Source organism: Nyctibius grandis, chromosome Z (assembly GCF_013368605.1).
Source record: "Nyctibius grandis isolate bNycGra1 chromosome Z, bNycGra1.pri, whole genome shotgun sequence".
Lineage (NCBI taxonomy): Eukaryota > Metazoa > Chordata > Aves > Nyctibiiformes > Nyctibiidae > Nyctibius > Nyctibius grandis.
Window position 1 is genome coordinate 911,455 of NC_090695.1, and position 26,390 is coordinate 937,844.

At 51.0% G+C, this 26,390-nt stretch overlaps 1 protein-coding gene across 4 annotated transcripts in view; it reads right to left on the reverse strand.

Moving 5' to 3' along the window:
- CTIF (cap binding complex dependent translation initiation factor) overlaps positions 1–26,390 on the reverse strand; it is a 151,586-nt gene that overhangs the window by 15,258 nt on the left and 109,938 nt on the right. For 3 of the 4 annotated variants that reach the window (XM_068423649.1, XM_068423648.1, XM_068423647.1), the window contains one exon: positions 7,711–7,866. In XM_068423649.1, coding sequence (XP_068279750.1) covers positions 7,711–7,866 — 156 coding nt within the window. Of the gene's footprint in view, positions 1–5,539; positions 5,571–7,710; positions 7,867–26,390 lie in introns of those variants that run through there. The other variant, XM_068423650.1, reaches the window with a different exon arrangement.

A 26,390-nucleotide genomic window follows, 5' to 3' on the forward strand; every position in this document is an offset into this window, starting at 1 on the left:
ATGTGATCTCATCCCAAGGGTCCCGGGGAAACACAAAACATGGAAAGAAATAGCAGCAAGACCATCGCGCTTGATTGTGATGGGCTCCACCCTGGCTCGCCGGACGCTCTTGGCTTTCCTGGCTCTACGGAGGGAGAGAGCGCATGGCGGCAGACGCAAATAGTTGTGTTTACATCCCATTGAAAGGGGTTTTGGGAACTAACAATGCCTGGTATGGAGGGCGAAGGAGAAAAACAAAGCCACGCGAGGAGGAGGGACCATCCTGCGAGATGGTATCTAGCTTCATTTCTTTATCTGCCCTAATTGCTTCCTCTGCCTTCTCCATGGGTCCCAGAGAAACAAGGGTGGCATTTCCCCTCCCCTATTTAAAATACGCCATTACGGTTCTAATGCTGGGACTAAACAAGTCCCGTAGCTTTCCAAGAATATATGTTCCCACACATAAAATACTCAACAGAGCAGCTGGGCTCGAAGACATCACACAGCCCTCCTCATTTTGCTCTGTGCTCATCCACCCCCAAATAACACCCTGTCTCCTTCACCTTAACCCTGCCCTTTGACCAAAATGATGCTAATTAAAGTTTGTTTTTTTTTTTCCCCATACAAGCTGCATTCACAGGAGGGTTTTTGCCAGGGCAGCTATGAGGGGCCTGCATGTTCAGGAGCTTTTTGCACAGCTATTCATTTATTTATTGCATGGCAGGCATGGAGGCATGGGGACATCCATCCCTGCCAGGAGCTTGGTCCTACAGACAGACGTGTGCCCATCTCTCTTCTTTGCAGACCCCTGCTCCTGCATGCGACCTCCTGCCACGGCTCTGAAGGTCCACATCATCCCACGCATCAGTGTACCCTGCTTGCTCCAAATCCCAGACTTTTCTCCCAGCTCTTCACTCCTCTTCTGCATTCCCACAACATTTCCCCACTTGTTTGCTCTCCCCATTTATCTTTCCTTCTCCTGTGTCCCTAACACCCAGTCTCCTCTTTCTCCCTCCTTCTCTGACACCCCTTCCCTCCAAACCCTCCCATGCCCACATCCCTCATCTCTCCTCCATCCTTTCCCCTCTACAAACCACTTCCCAGTTTGTCCCAGTCCTGCCGGACTGGAGACCAAACCACTGATTTTTGCAGAATCAGATGGGGAGACCAGAAGGTGACTTTTATGAAGAAATAACTCCCCTTCTTCATAGAGGACTTATTTTCTCTGGTCAGATCCAGCCCCCTGGAGCTACCTGGGTGGAAGGGTGGTGTGGGGTCAGGATCTGGCCCCTTTGGTGCCTTTGCTCATTCAATAGAGGAAAAATTCTGTCTCATTCTCTGACTAGGAGCATAATCTTAAAAACCCTGCATAACCAACAGTTTATACTGTCAAAGACCCTTTTTTGACTCAAAAGGCTGATGCTTTTTTAAAAAGTGAGAGTGATTAAAAAAAAAAAACCACACAAAAACCCCAACACATTAAAAGATACAATTTTCTTTTCCAAACAGCACCACCCTCCTCCCTCATCTGGCTGCAGTCGGGGCAGGTTTTCCTCTCTCTTCCTCCGAAGGAGACAGTGAAAAGGCAGTGCCCTCTTGAAGTTCAGACGTTAATTACCGCATTAAGAATATTTCGCTAAATTACACAGCATGGCCCCAGGAGATAACAGGCACTAAGAGAAGGAAGGGGAGTGGATACCCATCTACACGCTGCGCCGCAGACTCAGACGTGGGGGGAAAGGCAATTAGACAGGGAGTATTTCTCCTCCCTGCACCACCGTCCTGAGGCTTTCAGTTAGCAGCGTGTACCGAGGAGTCAGGGAAGCGATGGGAGCGTGCCAAGATTTTAAACGATGCTGAAATGGGACCGTCTCTGCCAACCAGACTGGAAGTAGGAGACAACTCCTGCAGAGCAGCAACTGTCCTGCCTGCTGCCAGCCTGCTGGGTCTGCTCCCTGCTGCCTCTGCGGGGCGGATTCACGGCTCCTGGGTGCTGCCCTCCGTCCCCAGGGTTGGTAATAAGACCATAAAAGCACCTGTCTTGGGTCAAGTCAATGCCCACATCTCCCTTATGGGTGGTGATGCTCAGGGTGATACCCCCAGGGTACTCACCCCACCCAGCAGCAATAACCCCCTCAAGCTGGGAGGACCGGGCAACTAGCGATAGGACAAGACGACACAGCCTCAAGCTTTGCCAGGGGAGGTTCAGGTTGGACATTAGGAAGCATTTCTTCTCAGCAACGGTCATTAGCCATTGGAAGGGGCTGCCCAGGGAGGTGGTGGAGTCACCATCTCTGGAGGGGTTTAAGAAAAGCCTGGACATGGCACTTAGTGCCATGGTCTAGTTGCCATGGTGGTGTCAGGGCAATGGTTGGACTCGATGATCCCTGAGGTCTCTTCCAACCTGGTTGATTCTGTGATTCTGTGACCTCTGTGAATTGGTCCTGCAGCCACAGCCTCCTGCACGAAGGAGTTTTGCAGTTTAATTAGGCTCCCTGTGATGAGCTGCTTCCCGGGGTTTGCTCTGAACCTTCCCCAACAACCCTGTCCGATGCACCCATGGGTGCTGAGAGAGGGACAGTGTCGCAGCAAGGCTGCTCCCTGTCACCCCTGGAATCCAATCCCCTTGTGTCCAAGCTAGGACATCATGGGTGGACAACCAGATGGGTAAGAAAACTGGTTGGATGGTTGGGTTCAGAGGGTTGTAGCTACTGGGTTACAACCCAACTCTGCCTGGAGGCCAGTGATGAGGAGTATCGAGGCACCTATCCCAGGACCTGCCCTGTATAGCACCCTTATCCATGACCTGGAGGAGGTGAGGACCATGTTCTTGTGAAGTTTGCAGATGACATCAAGTTGGAAGGAACCACTCAATGTGCTCAAGGATCCAGAGGGAACTCAGCGGAGGAAGGAGTCAAAAGGAACCTTAAACATTCAACAAGAAACAAGCCCTGCACAGGAGAAGAGCACAGGGGTATGAGTAAGAGGTGGGACAGGGTTATTACGGGGGGTAAGAGGGGGCGGAGCCCACCGTGAATTGCTTGCCCTTGTGGGACCCCAATCGGCAAGGTGCCTAGAGGGGACCACAGTGACATTGCCACCTGGCATCTTCTCGAGCTTTAGGTCCCACAAGCCAGTTTTTCCACCTTCTCGCTCTGCTGCCGTAGGCAACTGCTCAGGTTACCTGGCTGTAACGCCAGGTCTGACTGCTGAATGGCGTCACAAAAATAAACAAATGCATCCAAAGCAGCACTCGACACCAACCACTTTGGCTGGAAGCGGCTCCTCCTGGCAGAGGGCTGGCAGGAAGGTGGCAGCTCCCAGGCCCACAGGCACCTCCTGAGTTGGCGTCCCAACAACATTTGCTGCGGAAGAGATCGAGACACAAGAGGAGCCAAACCTCCCGACACCGTCATCTGTCCCAGCTTCTACAGAACACGGCCGCGGCTCCAAGCTGGCTATGATCCTTCCTTCTCTGCAGACCTCAGCCATCACCAAGAGCTGGGCCAGGTCCCTCAGGACCCAGTCCTAATGCTTCTCCCCCCCAGCAGCACTAGGGGATGAAGCAAGGAGGGCAGCAAGCTGGGCTGGCCCATGCCAACCCCACTGACACACACGCAGCCATGGGCAGCAAGAGCTGGATGAAGAACACCCAGCTGCAACCATGCTTAGGAAAGAGCTAGGAAAGGCAAAAGTGGTGATAATCAGTGAACAATAGATGGCAAATAATATTATTTATTATCTCTATGTCTTCAGTAGCCACAGGGCACTTGTTGCACCAGGGACAGGGCTCTGCAGTGCTCCTGCCCCACTAATGGTTCAATTGACATTTACTGGTCCCTGGTCCCAACCCATTTTCTACATTTTTCTGACCCTGCCGAAGGCCACAGAAAAGAAGAAAAATGGCCAGGCTGCAAGAACCAAAGTCCCTTGGTTGTTCTCCTGGTTTTAGATGGTTTTGGGGGATGTGCAACATGAAGTATTGTTGGAGTGGGGCTGAATGTGGTCCTCAGTGTTTGGGCATGGGGCAGAGGCTTTGGGGCAGCAAGGATGTCAGCACATTCACTCCCCACCATACTGGAGGGGCAGAAGGAGATGCACAGGGACAAATTTGGTGCGGTTTTGCGAAATAAAGTGAGGCCAGAGTTGAGAGCACGTGGGCTCTAGGGCTGGGAGAAGAGAGTGGGAGATCCCTCTTGCTTAGACCATCAAGCGTGGGAGCCAGGACAACTTCCTAAAACTGCTAAAAGTGTTTTCATCGAGCCAGATAAAAGACTCATGGAGGAACGTGGTCCTGGAAGATGCCACCACTGGCAGCGCAACCATGCCCGGAGAAAGCCTTTCCCTGGGAACAACGCCCTCTTCCAGCTCGCCCTCGATTCCCCGAAGCTCTAAGGGAAGAACAGGAGGAAAGCTCTTTCTTTTACTTCTATTTAACTTCTCTGCTTTGTTATTCTTTTCCCAAGCTCCCCAGATTTGATGGCTGGAATACTCCTCTGGTTCTCATCTGCAAAGGGGCTCTCCTCTCCTCACTGTAAAAACCCCTCCTGACCCCTGACCATCTTCAATGCCAATCTTTGGGCTGGGCTTGGGCATCCTACTTCCCTTCTCCAACTTAAACTACACACTATTCCAAGAAGAAAAACGTGTTTCAATCTAAAGCACCACCCAAACTCACCGTGCTCCATCAAACCACTTTAACAAGAGCTGGACCCACCTTCTACTTCTCTCGGCAAACCACCTCTTTGCCTAAAATCCCACCGTTGACTCCACCAGACCTTTTTGTGAAGACACTCTCTGCCTGCACAAATCTCACCCAAAACCCTCAGAATGGTTCTGGAAATTAAACTTTTTGAGTCTTTGAGGATCCAGCTCCTGGGAGAGGCAGTCACCATGTCAGACACAGTGGTAGACCCTTCCTCCTCCCCCCACCCTGTTTTCCAGCAGGCAGCTCAGGCAATGGGTGCAGAGGAGGATGCAGCAGAGCCCCCCGGGATGGGGGCTCAGCATGGACCACGTTTGTGCCAAGGGGCACAGCCACTCCCTTGGCTCCCGAAACGCTGCCCAGGCAAGGCGGCAGCTCTGACCCAAATTTCCTTTGCCGTGATTAAACACCCCTTCCCGTGGCTGACATCAACAGGTCTGCCTCTTTCCCCAAGGACGGTGATGAACGCTGGTTCGATTAACCAGCAAACCCCGGCATTTATCACTCCAGCCTCGCCTGAAATGAACTTCTCTTTTCATTTTTTTTTTTTTTTTGCCCAGCCCACAAAACCAACCCATCCACACTGCTCAATAAATAACACTGGCGTTGCCACCCGATGCCCCAAGCCACATCCCCAGATCCTCCTCACTGGACCACCCAGCACTGATGTCCTGGCTGCCATCCTCGCCTCCTCCCACCCAACTCAGCTCCACAACTAATGATGGTGTTAATAACCTTTTATTTGGGGGCCGGGGGGGAAGGAAAGCAGCTCTAGAGAGGAAGCTTTGCAGGGAGAAGGGAAGAGACATTCCTGCCTCAGTCATCAGGCAACTTTCCCCTTCCTCTTGCTCACTCCCTCGCTGACCTTTGGCTGAGTCTGTCAGAGCTATAAAGGAAAAGGGAAAAAGGAAGGAAAAAAAAAAAGAGACAGAGAAACTAAAAAGCAAGAGAAGCTGAAAGGACAGGCAGAGGGAGAGATGTTATCTTGCCTCTGGTAATGATTTATCCGTCAAAGGATGGGTGGATGGAGGCAGAAGGAGCTAAGCATGATTGTGGGCAGCATAGAGGGGTTCTGCTGGGGGATGCCCAAGGGGGAAGGAGTTAGGGATGAGGGGCTGAGATTGTACACAGGGATGTATGTGCTGATTAGCAGGAAGGAGAAAAAAAGACGATGAGTGCTACTACACCTTACAAACCCACCCCGAGGCAAGTGGAGGAATTCCCATGGATGCCCTTTCCTGCCCTGGGACACCAGCCCACCGCATGTGCTTCACAAAGCTCACCAAGGGATGAGCACCCTGTACTACTACGAAATTTCCACCATCTCATGAAGCACCCTGAACAAATGTCCCTGTCCTCTCCTAGGTGTGGACGAAAGAGCTCACCACCACGTCCTTGGCTGCATCTACAGCCTGGCTTTGGCTCTGGCAACCATCTCAGAGCCTAGCACCTATCACTGCTGATAAATAGGTGGTCCTGTTCTCCTGGGTTGGCCCTGTGCATCAGGACTAGCTGACGGCGGCAAAAAATGACAGCAAGACAAAAACCCACCCCAGAGCCATGGAAGAGGAACAGCATAAGTCAAGGTCACAACCCTGCGGAGCGAGCAATCACAGATTAACCATTTTGGGGTAGGAGAGCTGGAAGGCCTGGGCTCACCCATGTCAGCTAAGCTAAGAGTTGTCTTCTCTGACAAATGACACCACGGGGACAGAGCTGTCCTGCTAAGGAACAGAGAGTTGCATTTTTAAGAAGCAAATTTATGCATGACATCTTGATATAATTAGTAAAGGCTTTTTGAGGAGTTGCCCTGTAGCAAAAAATATCCCTGATAGGTGAAATTCATGCCCTTCCTCTAGATCACATACCGGCAAGAGGGACTGTGGTGGCTTAGAGAGGGCAGACAGGAGTGGGCAGGGAAAAATCCTGGCAGAATCAGGGGTGGGTTGTGTCATGAATGAGACGGGAAGTGGAGGGGAACAGGGACTTTGCTAGACACCAAGATCTTCCCCATAAGGTGACACATACTGCTGTGGGCAGAGATTTTGAGGAAGTTAGGCTATTCTTAGCATCCCTGTCCCACCTCCTCCTCTGGTATGTGTGTGCCTCATCACGATGCCCGGACTCTTTCTCACTGCTACATTCACCGTCTGTGAACCCTACCCACAATATTACTGCGAAGACAAAATGTTTATGATTTGTTTGCATTCAGAGAAAACTTCCCATGCGTGTAAAAAAGTAATCGCCGGCAGTTTCTTTATCCTTCCCTTGCCCAAGGTCTAGCTGAGAACGTACTTTACAGCAAGTTATTTATGGCCTGACAGAAGGACTACTGACAATTTGAGATTCACAGCTCCAACCCTGGGCAACGAGGCAGATTTTTCTGAGAAAGTCTTCTATAGACAGCAGCAGGAGATGAAACCATCTTTAAAACAGGATGGCGGAAAGCCCTCTCCTGCTCTGTTCAACATTAACACTTGAGTTGCCTTTTCTGTTTGTCCTCACCGAGGTTTCTGCCACCACCCCGAACCATGAGGAGCTCATGTTCTGAAATGTCCCTAAGCCTGGTGGCAGGGCTGGGTTTCTGCTGCACTAGCTGGGGAGTAAGGATGTATGGGACCTCACCTCCCTACCTCTTTCCTCCCCTCAGTCTGTCTCATCTATTCAGGTGGCTTCATCTGCTTTTAAGAAGCTTTTTAAGCCCTTTCAGTGGGGATTTTTGCAACGCTGAGATTTGCAAACTCAAACTTTGGGTTTGCAATCCCAACTGTTGGGCTTTGCAAGCCCTTGGACAAACGGGGACTTGCTTGGAGCACGTGCTTTTAATTAGCAGAAACACAATATGCAGGAAAAGCCAAGCATCCCTGCAGACGTCGGTACTTTTGGGGTGAGAAGTGTTGATGGATGCTGGCAAAGCAAACCTCTAGGAATCACAAAGCAAACATCTACAAATCATGGGCATCTCAGCATTGCAACGCAACAGCTTGGCCCACTGGTGGAGAAGGACAAACTCTGAAGTCATTTACCTCCCTGAGGCAGGTATAAATGGGGCAGACGAGGACTCGAAAGGGCTCTCCGGTGCTGCTCCTCATGGTTCCGAAGACTTCGCAGAGGAAGGTGATGAACCCCAGCCAACGCTCCACGTCCTGCTGCTGCAACTCCTCCCGCATGGTGAAATCCTTCTGCAAGAGGGACAGAGACGACAGGCTTCATCAGCAAAACCACATCGTCATGGGAGAGGCAACGGCTGTCTAGAGAGGGAATTAGGAGGAAATTGAAACTCAGGGTGGGGGGAGGAAGACAGACAGACTGACTCTTTAGTAACAGTGGGGAGATTACTCAACGCATGCGGAGTGGCTGGAATTTCAACACAGCGAAGCCACCAGAAACCAGGTACTGTAGAAATATCACCAACCCCTGCAATAACTGTCATGGCTTGCGCTAGAGAGGGCGTCCCCCGTGCCCTGCCCTCCCCCTCAGACAGACACAAGGACTTGTTTCCATACGCACAACCAAGAGTGAATAAAAGCAGCAACAAAGAGGTTAAATGAAACGCAGGGGAAATGCAATGAATGCTGGTGGCCATGTCAGGCTTGGTGGTCCAAGTGGACCTGCCCAGCCCATTCATTCCAGTATCTTCAGCAGACCCAGTGTTGGGCTGGGTGCATCCTAATGGTCTGGCTGCTCCCTGGGGTCTCAGTTACGGCAGAGACTGGCTCCCTGCCCGACCAGACGAAGATCAGGGCAGCCCAGGCTTGGCATTAAAAGGTCACCCTGCTCCTGAGCTGATGGTTGCCATGACCAAGGATTATGCGAATGACGTGATTTATGGAGCAACATCAGGAGGAAGCGTGCAGGGAGATAGCTGCCTCCCCATCAGTCGCCCAGCTGGGGAGAAAAGAAAAAAAAGGAGTTTGCCCAAAGGCAGGATATGAAAAGGGATGTGTGTGTTGGGAGTGTGTGGCAAAGAGCAAGGGGCAACAATGAAAAGCAAACAAAAACCTTTCTAGAGGATGGACAAGAGAGTCCATTGCACTCAGAGCCAAGAGGGTTTCCCTGGGCTCTCAGCGATGCTGCAGAGCTTCTTGCAAGACGTCCCATGCGACTTTGCTTATTGGTCTCCATAGTGACCTTTCCTTGGTATTAAAAATTAGTAGACACTAAGGAGGGGAAAATTAAAGAACAGGACAAGTTGGTTCTCAACACCGTGTGTTCCCAGTGCGGGTTGCACAACAATTGAAATCCAGCAACTAAATAAATTACCTTCTATCTTTTTCATCTCAGTTTATTCCTACTGCCTGAGACAAAGGGCTTTGCTGCTGCAAACGGTCCAACCTCCAGGTGCGCTTTGCAAAGCCGGGGAGATATAAAAGCCACCACACCAAAGTTGGCTCTCAAGCCCCGGACAACACACGAGAGATCTTTCTTTTGAAACAAAGGTAAGTAAAGCAGCTGCTAAAGAAAGCCAGGCAAAAGCACGATGATTATTTTCATGACACAACTGTATGCATAGAATATCCAAGACAGGAGCTATTTATATGTTTCATTACAAAAGCAAAAAAAGAAAAATATATATTTGAATATTCAGGAAAAAGACTTGTAAAATAACCGAGGCACTTATTAACCAAGCAGCGATGACTAATTCCTCTCTACACCCATTTCTATAAGGCAATTGCCCAACTGTGTCTGCGACTCCGAAGTCAACCTGCAGCCAAATCGTCTTTTCAGACTCTCCGGGGGAGTTTGCAGAGTTCATCCTTTCATTATCCAGCCAGTCCCAGCACGGTGATGGAGGAGAGAGTTATTTGCCAGCTCAGGGTATCACCCCAGGGTTACCAAATTACTCGTTCTGGAGTTTTCACTTGAATTTTTGTTTTAAAAAAAGTCAAAGAGAAAGGACCTCCTGACTACTGAGAAATTAAAAAACCAAGCAAGAGCATACCACGCCCCTTGTCTGCACTGATGGGGACCTCCAGCCTCACCCATCCATAAGGTCACCCACCGGGCACCTCCGCCCTGGGACAAAAAGCACCCTTTGAACTGTGGAGCTCGTCCTTGATGCCCTGAGACCTCTCCATCCCCTGGCACTGAGCTGTCTCCTGCATCTCATACAGCATCCCACCTGACTCCAGCCCCCGTGCCATCCTGCCCCTCCCAGGCTGGATGCCCCCCAGCAGCCCCCCTGTCCTGCCTGGGAAGGTCCACGCTGATGAGCTGGGGGAGTCAGGCAGTATTTCGGGGTCCCTGGGCATGCTGGGAAATCCCTAGCAGCTTGGGATAACCGCATGGGCTCTGTGGTCCCAGATTACTGGGAAAGAATAAAAACCACCACAGAAAACTCTCCGTCTTCCTGTTCCTGCTTCAAACACATCGCCCCGCTCCGCAGCCTTGCAAGTGAGAAAACTGACTCTTCAACATTTTCTCTTAAAAAAAATATTTTCTGTAAAAAAAACCCCATCAAACCAACCAACCAAACAGAAGATTTCCATAAAACAACGACCAAACCAAACCAAACTCATCAGGCCTGGGATGGAAGCTGCGTAGGAAAGGATGCCACCATGCAGAACCCTCTTTTTTTCATCCTACGACACCCAGTGGGTGATGCCACCCAGCAGAGACATGAATGAACATTGTGCTCCCAACTTTGCAGCTGAAGACGATGACCCTGGCAAAACAAAAGGCACTGGGGTTCTCTCCCAACGCGCCCAAGTTACGAAAACCCTGTGCAGACTTTGATGAACCCCCATGAAGAACGGAATGGGGGATGGAATGTGGGATGGATGCAGAGGTCACCATGAACACTCTGACCCAGAACACGATATCACAGTAGGAATAATTTTGCTCTGTTTGCAGCCTCAGGTTGGGCCAGATTTCACTGGTACCTGTGGAGCAACTCCCTGGGAGCAAAAGGAGACCATTCACATGTCTTCTGCAAAAGGCAGGGTGATACAGATTCCTTTGACAAAGTAGGAAAAGCACCTTGCCAGGGTAGGAATTACACTTTTTTGAACCATGCTTCCCTACAGGCAAGAGTTGGGCTTGCAGGAGCTGAACCTTCATGGTAGCTGGACTTGCAGCACCAGGGCTCTCCTGAAGCATCCTGAGATACTCATCTGCTTTGACCTTGCAAGACAGTGCTACACCAGCATCATGGCATGGCCTGGGGAGCTTTGTCCTTAAATTTGGCCTGCAGACAGTAGGTTTGACCAGTACCATGGCACACACAGCTGGGGAAGTCAACATGAATGCCGTTTGTGCAGAGGTGTCCCACTTGCCTTGGGGTGCCCGTGGTGGAGGAGACTGCTGCTGTCATCTAGGTAATTCAGTCAATGGAGTTAAGGGTGAGATTCACCTGGCTGCATGTTGGCTGTGCTCCCAGCAGGACTAGTGACCCATCACGCTGGGCACGGAGAATGCGGAAAACAACTCAACTGCTTCTGCAAAGGATTTGCAACCAAAATGGATGAAGCAGACCAAGAGCGTGGGAGAGGTGAAGAGCTGCCCAGCAGCGAAGAGCGGCTCAGCAGAGAACCAAACCCATGTCCCATGTGCCTGGGGCACATCCGATGGAGCTGTGCCCTGACCCGCAGCCCTCCGCACCACCGACGAGAAGCCTTGAGGAGGCTGAAGAGCACTGAAACCAGACGGCCGGGTCACTGCCCTGCCCAGTGAACTTTATTTGCTCTGGAAATGCCGTACGGAGTTATATAAAAATAACCTGTGGATTGGCTTGCCCCATGCTTAGGTGGTGATGTCAGGGCAGTGAGCAAATTATCTTTCATCAGTTTGGCTGTATTTTTAAACATGAATTGTATTACTAATTTGGGGGTGCCCCGGCCTGTCGATAATCTGGACGTGTTTACTGGATGACCTTCCTTCAGCACCTATAGTTTAAAATAAAATGTATTTATACCAGGTAGCAGGGTTGACCTCCCTTCTCTGCCTGGCTTGGGAGAAGAGTTCATTGAGCAACCATTCAGCAAGTGGGGGGATGCCAAGGGGACCCCTGAAGAGGTCTCATACAGGACAAGTTTGGGGCATAAACCTGAAGGCTAAGCATGGTCATCACGTTGGGCCTCACCATGCGTGATGAGCAGGTCAGGGGTGGCCCATGTTCATTCATGACAGAGATGGGCCACGGCTCAGCCCAACCTCTGACATCTCCCACTGGACCCTTTCTAAGCTTGGCTGAAGCTCCTGCCAGCAATGGAAACAGAAAATGCCTTTATCTTGGGGCTCTCCACTCTGGCACCAAAGTGAAAGCCCACTCCTCATCTCAGTGTAGATGCAGCTCATGCAACGCTATCCTTTCTTGGCCTAGACATTAGACCTCTCTAAGATCAGGACCAAGCTAGAAGAGCCAAGAGGACTAGCCACACCAAGGGAGAGGAGGAATATCCATCCTCTACCATTTTTTGGTGGGCAGCAGGGTCAAGCGGGATGAGAAGCAGCATTTTGCCATCATACCTAAGCCCTTGCTCCAGCCCAGACAGCTGCAGCCGAAACTTCATCCCTTGGGAGTTCACCACACTTTTTTTAAGATGAGTCCCAAATAACTTTTCCCCAGATCTGGGCCCACCAACTCACGGTTGACTGTGTCAGCAGCATGTTAGAGGGCAAAAGTTGAGCGTGGGATAAAAATGAGGGTTAATTTAAGCATCGCCACCTTCTGATGAAAAAAAAAAAAAGACACATTTGGGCTTGTTGCTCTGTAAACACAGGACTCTTCCTCTGGCAGCGCTGCTGTTTACTCAGTCATTGTCAAGGAGGCAGGAAATACTGAGTCAGAAATACTGTGCAAAAAGGAATATATAACGCTTAAGACATCAGCGCTAGGCGCTATATAAAAAAATCTGAGAGAGGCTGTGCTAAATATTTGATCTTACTGGCAATGTGCTACAAAAGGCTGGAGCTTTAAATGGCTCTTTGGAGATGGCCTGAGACAAATAAAATGGGTTGGAGGAGGGAGCTGGTGGGTAGGGGCTGAGATGGCATCCATCTCTTGTTGCTCTCCTGGAGGAGCACACCCTCTGCCTGCTCCCTCCCCAAACCCTTCTAGAAAGGGCTCCAATAAATGACATGTTTATAATTTAAATAATACTTGTATTTAGGTCCTGGCTTGGAGGAGGCTCTGGAGCATAGCTTTGCTTTCTGGGGACTATAACCCAGTGAGATGACTAGTTTATTGCTCCAGCGTTCAAAAGAAGCTCAGGAGGTGCTGGAGAAACCTGTGGCAGCACCAGGGAGCGATCAAACACCTCTGCACATGGATGCTCGGGGTCTCACCGAGCGCCTCTGAAACAGAGCTACCACCCACAGCTTCATCAGGAACATCTCACTCCACATGGACACCACTACACAAGCTCCTTTGCTGTACTAAACCACCAGAGATGGTGGGACATGAGGTTGGACCATCAGCTCTTCCATGGGCTCTGCTTTTCCTTCAACCACCTGCAGCAACACTCCCAGCCTCTCTGCCTGCCCCCTGCTGACACTCCCTAAGGACCAAACCATACCAAGATCCCACCACACCATCCCTGCCCACGCTACTGCCAGCACAGGGACAATAAGAGAAAGCAAACAATGATAGAAAACCTGCTTTGAGCCAACAGCTTCCACACAGGACTGGGAAACAGCAGCACAGGAGACTAAGACTTACTTCCAGTCCTGTGTGGGCTCCCATCAGCTCTGTACTCTGATTTCCCAACTGGCAAACGGGAATGATTTACTCATCTTCCTCTGCAAAGTGCTCTGGGGCGTGTGACTGAGACATGCAAATCACGGCAATTATTACTACTCCAACAAAGGAGCTATTGACACTTAAAGCAGATAAAGCTTTTAATTACAGATGACACCCTGCGCCCAACCTCGCAAAGGTCCCAGCTTCACCCAGCCATGAGGCATTTCACTCCCACAGACTTCCATCATGCTGTTTCCTCCAAGCTGGATCTGTGCCAGATGAACGTGCACTGGATTCTTCTTGGGGTTTTTTGGCCACTTTGGGAAGACGAGCAAATCCTACCGGTAGCCTTCAGCGTGGACCTGGTTTCATGATGGCCACAGCTCTGTGAACGCTTCTAATCACAGAGGTCTCCAAAAGGCATCGCATGGTGAAGGTCCAGGTTACCAGGACTATGACCACCATCCTGTGGGCACCTACCACCCATCAGCCAACCACCAGATGATACATAACTTGCATTAAATGCCACTGCCCAATTCTACACGAACAACTCACCGAAGACCCTGCAGCCATCGGACAAAAATAGTGCTTATTACACTCAAAAGGATTTGGACAAGAAGGGGAAAGTAAGGTCAGAAAACTCCTGGTTCTTCTAAAGGAGACGCTGAGCAAACTCCCAGGATTAGGAACAACCATGAATTTTAAATTCCTCAGGTTTGGGTAACCGAGGCAGCTGATAACCAGAGCCAACAGGAGCTGCAGGTACTTCCCGTGTCTCCAAACACCCCGATGTGACCAAGTGGGTGGTCACTTGAACCTCCTGCCCCCTGGTCTCACCATGACCTTTGTGTCTGGCTCCAAATCTGGGATCAACAGCAATTACCCACCCAACGTGGGCGTCTCACGGCTTGAGCCAGCGATGTCTCTGAGGTCCTTGGGGGCTGCAGAGGTGCAAGCAGTTAATTATTGCTTTAGTTGAGGTTTAAAGTACCCAGATGGGAACATAATGATGGATGTGCAAACAGAAAAGCATTGCTGTTAACCTAGCAGTTGCTAGAGATCTTGGAGCACTGTCTCAGTGGAAGCTCTGAGATGACCAGGAGGGTGAAGCAGCATGATCCCTTTGTGATCGTCCCCCTGTACTCGGCACTGGTGAGGCCGCACCTCGAATACTGGGTGCAGTTTTGGGCCCCTCACTACAAGAAAGACCTTGAGGTGCTGGAGCGAGTCCAGAGAAGGGCAACGGAGCTGGTGAAGGGTCTGGAGCACAAGTGTGATGAGGAGCGGCTGAGGGACCTGGGGGTGTTTAGCCTGGAGAAAAGGAGGCTGAGGGGAGACCTTCTCGCTGTCTACAATTACCTGAAAGGAGGGTGCAGCAAGGTGGGGGTTGGTCTCTTCTCCCAGGTAACAAGCAATAGAACAAGAGGAAACGGCCTCAAGTTGTGCCAGGGGAGGTTTAGGTTGGAGATCAGGAACAATTTCTTCATGGAAACGGTTGTCAAGCACTGGAACAGGCTGCCCAGGGCAGTGGTGGAGTCCCCATCCCTGGGGGGATTCAAAAGCCGTGTAGATGTGGTGCTGAGGGACATGGGTTAGTGGTGGGCTTGGCAGTGCTGGGTTAAGGGTTGGACTTGATGATCTTAAAGGTTCTTGCCAACCAAAATGATTCTATGATTCTGTGATCTACACACCATGAACAGCAAAAACCATTTTGTCCTGGTGTAAAAGTCTTCTTTAATGACCCTTTGAGTGCAGAAAAAGCAGAGGGAGAAGAGGCAGCCCAAAGGAAATCCCCTGGTCTCCTGTTATCTCCTCCTTCTTTTCTCTTGTGGAGGGGGAAAAATCAGAATTGAGATGTGGCCACATCCTGGGAAGACACTGTGTCCTACAGATCAGCAGAGCTTACCCCTGACCTGGAGCAAATCTCATTTCCACTGGAACACATTCCCATCTCTGTTGAGTTACCAAGGCTTATACCACGTTATCGCAGGACTATTTCTCCACAGAATTTTAAAGTGGGATAATGTTCAGAGCAGAAATACCTTGGAAAAGAGAGCGGGATGCTCTCGGAGCTCTGGTTGCTTTACCAGAGATTGTCAGCACCTTCTCCAGCGGTACCCAGGTGACAGAGCTGTCTTCCACTTCATTTTTATTGCCACCCTTCCTATCTAGCACCTTTCTGGAGTCCCAAACACATGCCAGGGTGCCAGCTCAGCTGGATAACAGCAGTTTATCACCACTTTAAAGCCCTGTTATCCCACGAACCCAGACACAATCACCCAGCAAAACGTCATCGCCTGCCCCAGCCAGACCTTACAGCGAGCAGAGGGACACGGACAGATACCTTTGAGAGCCAGAAGCCAACCTCTCAGTGCCATGGAGAGGCGCTGGCGAGGAGACAAGGGACCATGAAGAAATACAGATTAATTTCCTTGTTGGGTTGGCGTCAGAGCAGCCGGGGCACCTGTTTGACCTGGCCCTGCAGACACCCCATGGCTGTAATGCTCAGAGAAGGCAGCTCCCTGCTCGGTAGGCCTGCTCCTCTGGAGTGTTACAGAAGATTCTCGTTATATATATAACCTCAGGTTACTTCTGTGCCTGAAAAAATGCCCATCCCACACCCGATGCCAACTTGGGGCAATGACTGAGACCCCAATGGAGGCTGATGGATGGATCCTACCGGAGATGACCAGCCTTGCAGCCCAGGGTGATGTACCAGGGACCAGCTGGATTTTGCCAGCAGGCTGCACTCTTATTTTAAGCTCTGCACATGCAACGTGTCCTCTTCATAAGGCGGATGTGCCGAGGGGTCTATAGGGACGGGTCACAGAATCACAGAATCACAGAATCACAGAATCAACCAGGTTGGAAGAGACCTCTGGGATCATTGAGTCCAACCATTGCCCTGACACCACCCTGTCAACTAGACCATGGCACTAAGTGCCATGGCCAGTCTTTTCTTAAACACCTCCAGAGATGGTGACTCCACCACCTCCCTGGGCAGCCCCTTCCAATGGCTAATGACCCTTGCTGAGAAGAAATTCTTCCTTTGTCAAGTCAAGATTGCAAAGAGTGATATAAAAGGAGGAAAAGTGGCCGCAGAGGCAGGTGCTGCTCTGTGGCTGGAGCAGTTCCACTTGCATTTGATATGAAGCTGCACCCATTGAAATGCCAGCCTGCCTGTGGATAAATGAAACCAGGCAGGGAAAAAAAAACCAGGCAGCTCGTCCCGTTCGCCATTGGGAGCTTTTCTGCATGGGCACTTCTGGTTTATGTCGGTTCAGTCCTAGGAGGGATTTTGCTGGGTGCCTGGGAGCTAGCAGCAGGATGCTTTCCCTGTGGGATGCTAAGATCTTTCTAGTGAGTACATGCTTGGTGGTGCTTCACCATGGGGTGGGACCACCAATCTGCTGAGCTGGCTGTGGCGTGCAAGACACTGCGGCTTGACCTCTGCTTCTCTGCAAGGACTGATGGATGAACGAAGCCCCAGTGGCTTCCCCCATCCCCAAGACCTGCCCCTGAAGTCGAAGCTCCCAAGCTGGGCGGCACAGGGAAGCGGACCACCTTCAGATGGACCTTAATGCACACTGATGGCTACAAACACGTCCAAGAGGCATGGGGCATTATAGAATCATAGAATGGTTTGGGTTGGAAGGGACTTTCAAAGGTCATCTAGTCCAACCCCCACCCATGCAATGAGCAGGGACGTCTTCAACTAGATCAGGTTGCTCAGAGCCCCGTCCAACCTGACCTGGAATGTTTCCAGGGATGGGGCATCTACCACCTCTCTGGGCAACCTGTGCCAGTGTCTCACCACCCTCAGGGTAAAAAATTTCTTACTTCTATCTAGTCTGAATCTCCCCTCTTTCAGTTTAAAACCATGACCCCTTGTCCTGTCACTACATCTGTGGCCTCCTCTGGACCTGCTCCAACAGGTCCATGTCTTTCCTGAACTGAGGACTCCAGAGCTCCATTATGGCCAAAGATCTTGGCTTTCTCCTTTAAAATAAAGCAAAAAAAAGAAAGATGGATGCATGAAAACGTGGTGAGTGGGATAGCATGGGGGGTCCTGCAGGCAGTCAGCCAGATTCATCGTGGGATGGGTTTTCCCTTCATCTGCCCAGAGATTGAACCGCATGGGCGAGGAGGGAACTGGAGGAGTTAACAGACTCCCAGCCAGAGATATTCGTGGCACCTAGAGTTCGTGTAAAGTTTCATACCGGGACCCTTTTCTAAATTCTTTCGGTCATGGGAGAAAACATTACAACTGTTTAGTCTGCAGGGAGGTGGTGGCTCTGGCCCAGCACTCAACGGCGCTGAGCAAACATGCTGGAAAGGAAAGGGGCTGACAACCCTCTTATCTCCTCTGCCTGCTTTTTACCCCGTCTCTCCCACCGCTGTGGCCAAGCATATGACAGGCATCAGGTACCAGAGCTCCCTCCTGGAAACGCAGCTCTGGGCTCCCTGTGATGGGGGACGAGTGACCACCGAAAGCCGGGACTTGGAGGTGAAGTACCACTCGACTGAAAAATGTTATTTACACAAAAAGAGCTCAGAAAATCTTCCTCAGGGGCTAATATTTATAACTCCTATGAAGCCAGGGAGCTTCTGCTAGAGCAAAATGTTGTATTTGGCTATTTTTGGTTTTAATGGATGTAAAAGATGCATTAATCTTTTCTGCTCATCCCCTGAAGCAATGAGGTACAGAGCATGCCCTACATATCCTACAATGCCTCCAAAGCTGCCCATCCACCCTGGAAAAGCTGAGATTACAGAAAAGAGCTGCAGAAAACAACATTAACCTGCAAAACCCCTCGATCCCTCCAAACTTTCTATCTCTAAAGGGATGCTCATGATTACCATGGCATATTTTGCAGCATACTGGCAGAGTGGCTGGCTGTGAGCATCACCGTGTAAGACGGCGTGGGCTGGAATATTAAAGGGATGCAGGGAAACACACCTTATTCCTATTAACGAAGCAGAAAATGGAAAGGTTTTGTTTTTCCAGCCTGACACTGTCTCCTTTAGCCGGTGCACGCTTTGCTCTCGCTGTCTTCGTTTCAGTTCCTGCTGCTTCTGGACTGGAGGTGATATCACTGGGTTCGAAGCACTGGTTTTGGGTTCGAAGCACTGGTTTTTGGATGCTTGGCGAGGGGAGGAAAGCACAGGGGGGACCCCGTGGGTGGCAGCACCACTGATGAAACCAGAGGACGTGTCACGATGGGGTGGCATCACCCAGCCACGCTTCGTTTGCCCCTGTCCTCAACACTCAGATGCTGCGTTTCCACCCGTATCAGTCTTGTTTGCCAGACAGGCGTGGGACAGGGACCTGAAATACTTCTCATGCGCCGCATTCCTCACCTGCCGCATATTCTCCAGCTCCTCCGCTCCCGGGACTCATCCCACCAAAGCCACTTCATGTCATCATTTTGCATTTGCTTGTTTAAACGTCAGCAGCAGGAAAAGATGAGGCTGTGCAAAACGACACCCGCTGGGGAGGCAAAGGGGATGTGATTCTCCAAATCCAGATTTTTGACAGGTAGGTCCATACAAAAACATCCAGTGGTGAAAAAACCTGAGCCTAAGCCTGGCTGGGGGATGCTGAGGGTGCCAATCCTGTGACACCCAAGCTGCAGGTCCCATGGGACCACCCCTCCAGGGTGCCACCACAGCAGATCAGCTGTAAAGACCAGTCGAAATCCGCTTGTGCTTGAGCACATCAATGAAGCCTACTCAGCTGGAAACTAAATTTGGTACAAATTCTTGCGGCTCAGCTAGAAATCCTTAAAAAAAAAAAGAGATTTCCTGCTGGCGAGCACAAGAGCATCCCCCGTATCCCGTGTGCCCGTAGCCGAGCGATGCTAGGGATGGATAAAGCACAAGTTATCCCATTTTCCCCCCTTCCTAGGAAAGAAAAAGAGGTGCTGCCCTCTCCAACATCCTTCTACCCAAACCCCAGCTCTGGGCTGAGGCTGGTGCCTGGGTCTGCTCTAGCCTTGGCTCAGGAGGTGACGTCCCCAGCACCTGCTTCTCCAGCATGCTCCTCTGCCAGAAGGATGCTTCGTCCCCTAGCGAAGTGACTGGGGGATGTGGGGGTTTGCAGGATGGGTCCCCAGGCAGGGCAATACATCACGGGGTCCCAATGAGCCTCCAAAAATCCTGTCCCCAGGCGAGGTGAAGGGAACAAGCTCAGAGCAGGGACGGCAGGGTGGCTGCGGGTACCAGCAGTAGGGATCTTCCAACCCCGCAGCATCCCGAAATCCCCACCTCGGGGCGGCTGCAGCAGCCTGATCTGGATTTACGCCGGAGCAGGCAGGAGCAGATGGTCTGGCAGGAGGGTGCCTGAGGCCGCCTGAGTCCCTGGGCTGGCAGGAACGTGCTCCTGCATCCTGGGGTTGGATTTGAGCCTCTCAGGAGAAAATGGAGAGTCAGAGCTGAGACCAGTCCAGCCTGGTGTGAGGGGATCTTGCCACTGAAGTGCCCCCCTTGCCTCCAGCACAGCTGCTGGAGAGGGGATCCTCAGGCATCTCCCCACCTCTCACTCAATGGATAAATGAATTTTCAGGCTTTTTTTTTTTTCCTGCCTCTCCTACCAGAGCCCCAGGATTACCCTACGTGGCCCCAAGCATCCTCACCAGCAATGACTAGAAGCCCACCCCACCCACAGCCCCGCTGCCTGGATCTGGCCCAGAGCTGCAGGCAGGCTGCAGGCAGGCTGTGCAGTCTGCAGTCTCCACCTAGAGCCCAGCGCAGCCTCTGCTCCGCGTTGTCTCTGCGCTGTAGCCCATGCGCAGGGTGTGCATGAGTCCCATCACCCAAAGCCCCCCAGGTCTGAATTTGGTTGTGCTTTTAGCAGGCAGTGGCAGCAGGCAGGGATGCTCTTGATTTTGCTCACCACCAGTGTGCAGGACCAAGAGGAACCTCTGCTAAGTCCCACCACTGCTGGAAGATGCCCAGATAGGTCATCGGAGATGATGGGACATCAAGTAGCACCCCTGAGGTCACACCACGTGGTGGAGCTGGGGCCGGTCCCCCATCACGGCCTTACAGCCTCTGCCCCTCCAGGGTGAAAAGGAGACAGAAGAAACCACACACAACTTATTTACAGAGTAAAGGAGGTGATGGCTATTTTTTCACAACACACCTGAGCACTGCAATATAAAATCTTACCAGCACACTGGAATCAAGCCAAATATGCCATTCTTTAAGGCTTATTTTTTTTTTTTGCAACTTAGTCCTCCTTCCCATCAATCTCTCAACCGCACGATGCCCTGCTACTCAAAACTAAACACCTTCTCTTCACAGAGCCATGAGCATGGCTGTGTCGGATGGACCCCACCCCCCAGCTACCTGCCAGGCAGTGGGGACGGCATCCCCTGTGACGCCCACTGGTACCTTGGTGGCCCTATGGCCACCTCCAGCTGCAACTCAACTCCTCGAGGGGCTCTGAGCCCTGAAACCCACCCTGGGCTTGGGTTGAGGACTGATGTGCAGTGCAGCCCTGCAGCTGATTTAATTTGTGGTCCGGCTCAGCTATTCCCAGCTCAGAGGGATCCTAGTGCTAGTGCTCCCCATTCCCTCCTTCCTATCAGCGGAAAATTGTTGCCTTTTTTTTTTTTGCACTCCATTAAAACCCCAGATCTTGGGTTAAACCCCTTTTTGCGCTCCATCACACCCCCTTCTCATCTCACCATCAGCCTCCAAGGAGGTGATGCCCGGCGCTCCCTCGCTCCTGCCACGTTCCCACGTCACGGAAAGGCTGCGAAGGAGCCGGACGGCTCCGCTTGGGAAAAGCGTCGAGTTTGAAGCACGCAGTTGGACATTTAATCCGGGGCTCTCCAATAACTCACAGACCCGCCTGGGACCTTGTCTGCCAGCAGCTCCCGTAACCCCGACAGCGAAGCCGAACGAGCGTCATTACTACGGGCAGACGGCGATGGCTTGGCCAGACTCACGGGCAACGGCGGGGCCAGCTTTAATTGATGCTCGGCTCTGCCCTTCACCTGCCCGCGTGGGCAGGGTGCCAGCCAGCTCCCCTGGCTCCCTCTCCTGCCCGCTGCCGATCCTTGCACGGGGTTACGTTTGGCTCTGGATGACTATGCAAAATAATAATACAAAATTTATAAAATCACACGATAATAAAGAATAATAAAAAATAAAATAATAAACACCCTGTCACAGAATTACAGAGCACCTTCAGAGACACAATTTGGGGCAAACGAGAGGGAACGCGGCTCCTTCCCGCTCCTCCTTTTCTCCGTGCTTGGGAGCAGGAGGATGCAGGCAGCTGGGGATGCTCCTTGGAGCCGCGCTCCCCATCCCCCCTCCAAGCCCATACATATACTACGTATATATGTGTGTGCATGAATTTAGAATTGCCTCGGAATTCCCTGGACGTATAGAAAATAAATCCCATCTGCAAGGCTGCACTTAGCAGGCAGCTTTCGCTGGCAAGTCCCACAGCGCTTTGCGAAACCAGGGCAGCGCTGTCAACACCAGCGCAGAAATGTGAAGAAAAAGGTCTCCAAGCTCTGCAAGTTTCTGCAAACCCCCAAATGAAGGTGTTTTCACAAGGGCAGCATCATTTGCTCTTTGTCTGTGCTGAGCTCCTGCGAAGCTGGCAGACCCATGAAAACATCAACTCTGAGGATCACCACCGAGATGTCCCTCATCCTCAAGAAGAGCAGTGGGGAACAGCCTGAGGTGAGGAGGCTCTCCCCATTGAATCACAACCAAGATGTCCCTCATGCTCTGAGAAGAGTGGTGGCGAACAGCTCGAGCTGAGGAGGTTTTCCCCATTGAATCACCACCTCACCTTGGGAAGAGCTCTTCAAACTCTTCTGGAAGAGAAATGAAAGGCAGCCAAAGAGAAACCAAGCAAACCTCGGGCTTGTGCAGAGATCACAGATGGATGTGGTGCTGCTCCATGGAGCCAAGCATGCAAACCCTCACCGCTGCAGCACTCAAGACACACATATTTCTGGCCTTGGGGTTCACTCCAGGGAACTTGGGACCTTTTTTCCCCCTTAAACACTCCCTATCTTTCAATGAAGTGACCTCTCTGATGTCTCCTGGGCAATGTCTTTTCTGAGACAAGTGGTACCACTGTGTTTTCTGTACATGAAACTGGACCATCTGTATTAAATTAAACTGATGGGTTTTGCAGTCGATGCTGGACATGGCCTACAGGTGAGATGCTCTCCAGCCGTGCTCAGATCCTCCTGCCTCAACCTCTGTCAAACCACAAACCGTTCCCCACCAAAGACCTAGACCTTAATCGTGTTAAGGGGGGCAAAAAAATCTGCCTTTCATCATTAACCATGTGTACTACTTCCATGTCTCAGTTCCCACAGTATCCCCTCGGTGCCTTTATACTCACAACCCCTACGACGCAGGAAGGGCTGCTATCATGGGGAGGTTAAGTCATTTGCTCCAATAAAGAGGAAGCCTACAGGAGAGGAGGGATTTCAGCTCATTCCTCCCAAATCCTCCTGCGCAGCACAGTAAACGCTTCCCTTTGCACCCTGATTTACCAAAGGGAATCAATCAATTCGCCAGTACCTAATGCCACAACATCTACGTCCCAAGAAAGGATTCAACCTAAATTTTCCTCTTCCGTCCTCTGCCTGGGCTGACAACAACAGATTTTTGGCCACCTTCGTGACTGAACCCCTCCAGTCACGTCACAGAACCCCTCCAGTCACGTCACAGTGACCCACAGAACTGGGTCACACCAACCATCTCAAATCCAGCTGAGTCCACCAAAACCCAAATGCAACCTCTGCCAAAAAACACCAGGATTCGACTCAAGTTTCTACAACCAGAGCAATTAGGGTACGCAATAGGGTAGGCATTAGGGGACACACACTAAGTTCGCAGATGACACTAAGTTGGGTGGGAGTGTTGATCTGCTGGAGGGCAGGAAGGCTCTGCAGAGGGATCTGGACAGGCTGGATCGATGGGCTGAGGCCACTGTATGAGGTTCAACAAGGCCAAGTGTCGGGTCCTGCACCTGGGGCACAACAACCCCACGCACCGTTACAGGCTGGGGGAAGAGTGGCTGGAAAGTGCCTGGTGGAAAAGGACCTGGCGGTGTTGGTCGATGGGCGGCTGAATATGAGCCATCAGTGTGCCCAGGTGGCCAAGAAGGCCACCAGCATCCTGGCTTGGACCAGCACTAGTGTGGCCAGCAGGACTAGGGCAGGGATCGTCCCCCTGTACTCGGCACTGGTGAGGCCGCACCTCGAATCCTGTGTTCAGTTTTGGGCCCCTCACTGCAAGAAAGACCTTGAGGTGCTGGAGCGAGTCCAGAGAAGGGCAACGAAGGTGGTGAAGGGTCTGGAGCACAAGTGCGATGAGGAGCGGCTGAGGGAGCTGGGGGTGTATAGCCTGGAGAAAAGGAGGCTGAGGGGAGACCTTCTCGCTCTCTACAACTACCTGAAAGGAGGGTGTAGTGAGGTGGGTGTCAGTCTCTTCTCCCACGTAACAAGGGATAGGATGAGAGGAAACGGCCTCAAGTTGTGCCAGGGGAGGTTTAGATTGGAGATCAGGAACAATTTCTTCACTGAAAGGGTTGTCAAGCACTGGCACAGGCTGCCCAGGGCAGTGGTGGAGTCCCCATCCCTGGAGGGATTTAAAAGCCGTGTAGATGTGGTGCTGAGGGACATAGTTTAGTGGTGGGCTTGGCAGTGCTGGGTTAATGGTTGGACTTGATGATCTTAAAGGTCCTTTCCAACCAAAAGGATTCTATGTATTAGGGTATGCATAGGGTATGCAACAGAAATAGCCCTTCTCCACTGGCACCAAGGCACTTCCAACCGCAGGGACGTACCCGGCGCTGGCTCTGGCTGCACGCCTGCCTGCACTCTGCAGCAGGCTCTGCTGCTCTGTGTCGAGATCTTCATTTCATGGTGGGTTGTTTTTTTTTTTTTATTAAAAGAAGGTATCAGCCTTCTGTTTGATGTGCTGTTGGCCGCGGTTGCTAAGGGGAGCAGGGTACAATTACAGCCCCAGTGATGTCCACTCTAATAATACACTTGGCTCTGCATAGCTCAGATGCAGACACAGCTCTGCTATAAAGAGCACGGCCATTTCAACAGAGGAATACTCCAACTTATGTTACATGTGAAGGGTTTGGGGCACATTGCTTAACACCCCCCCACCGAAAAAAAAAAGCACTGCAGCCTGGACATGCCAGTGAGTGAAACTATGACAAGCAAAACCTCTCACAGAAGACTTACTTTCAATTTATTAATTAAAAATGTATTTCTAGAGAGGTGAAGAAACCACACACGTGTCCACCACGATGTGCTTGCATGCCCTCATCCACCCAAGCTCCCTGGGATCAGTTTGGCCAGGCCCATGCCAAGGGCTTGCACAGCCCAAAATTGCTCCTTGTACCAAACACTAAACCAAACTCAACGAGGGGAGAAATCAAACCCAAATGACCCCCTCACAGTGCTGAGCCCCCGCATGGCAGCATCTCCCCAAGTTCAACCAGCTGCCCACCCCACGACCCTCCTTTCTGCGTCTCCCTTCAGCATCCCAAAAGGTTTGCAGCACCCGAATTCAAGACTCAGCCAAGATTTGGGATCAAAACACAGAGCGAGGGACAAATTCAAACCAGAGTTTTCCTCATAGATGCACTTAAAGCCTGAAATGGTGCAATGCCGGTCAGGGGGATGCTCCTTAGAGGAGCTGTCGGCAGGGAGAGGGATGACGTGACAGCATTCCCATGCGCGGTGCTGGCATCTGTTTTGGGATCAAAACAAGCCCCTTGAGATAAGCTGCGAACACGTGCAGCCCCTGAGCGCGAGCACCTTGTCAACAGCTGAAAATATAAGAGGAGCCAGGTTAAAAAGGCAGTTTATTCAGTTTATTGCCTGTTCTGTGGGAAAACGTGCTTGTTTTAAGGTCTGGCGGGGTGTGGAGATGCTGTCTATAGGTACTGGGATGCTGGTAGGGAGGTTCAATGGGTTAATGCATTCATTTATGAGATCCTCCGGTGGGGCTGAGCTGTTGCCATCACAGTCTCGAGAGAAAAGGACAAACAAGCCCCTACAAAACAGAAGCATCTGCTGGGAGCAGATGGGGGAGTGAGCGATCTGGCCCCAGGCGCCAGCAGCACCCGAGGGGGATCACGTTGATCCCGATTTATCACACCCCGGCAGGGTAATTCCCCAGCTCGCCGGTGCCCAGCGAGCCGAGCTCCTTACGTCCGGGGATCAGATTAGTCTGAAAGGCGCTAAAGAGACATAAATCCAGCTCTGGAGCAAGCGTTTTATTAAAGTTGTGGTTTTTTTTTTTAATTAATGGTGAATTATCTAGAAATGGCTGATGGAAAATATCTGAGGGTGGAGGGGCCAGAACTGGAGCTGGGTAATGTTATATCATCAGCCATATATCAATATATCATACTGATATTGATGCATGTATCAATATATCATATTATCAATATTGTGTCACCAACCGTATAGCAATATATCATATTGATAGATTAATATATCAATATGTTATCTATATCACTCCATAATATCCATATATTATCCAATATACCATCTTGATATTGATAATATATCATATATCAATACTATCAACCCTCTTATTTCACAACAAAGCAGCTGCAACAAGTCTTTAGTGCTTCACACCTGGCTCTGTCTCCAGCCAGGGCTATCAAGACTGAAGGTATCAGAAAAATTCCCGGTTTAGGGCTTGACTAAAGTATTTCATTAATCTGTGTGAATGCATCTGATTCTTTTGGCTGGAAAAAACTTCTGTGCTTGGAGAAAGTCAACATCCTTTACTACCAGAAAGGAAATGTTAAATTATTTAAGGTCACATCGCACTTTGCTTTTGACCTGTACTGATCTGTCAACCTTTTTTGCCCCATCAAGACATTTTTAAAAAGATGTGCAGCCTGGGGCTGAGCAAATCCCTTTTGCATATTTTTCTATGCTCTTGCACATGAAATCAGTCACCCGCACACCCTGCTCACCCTTTGCATTTCAGTCCTTCCCAGCTTTCCAC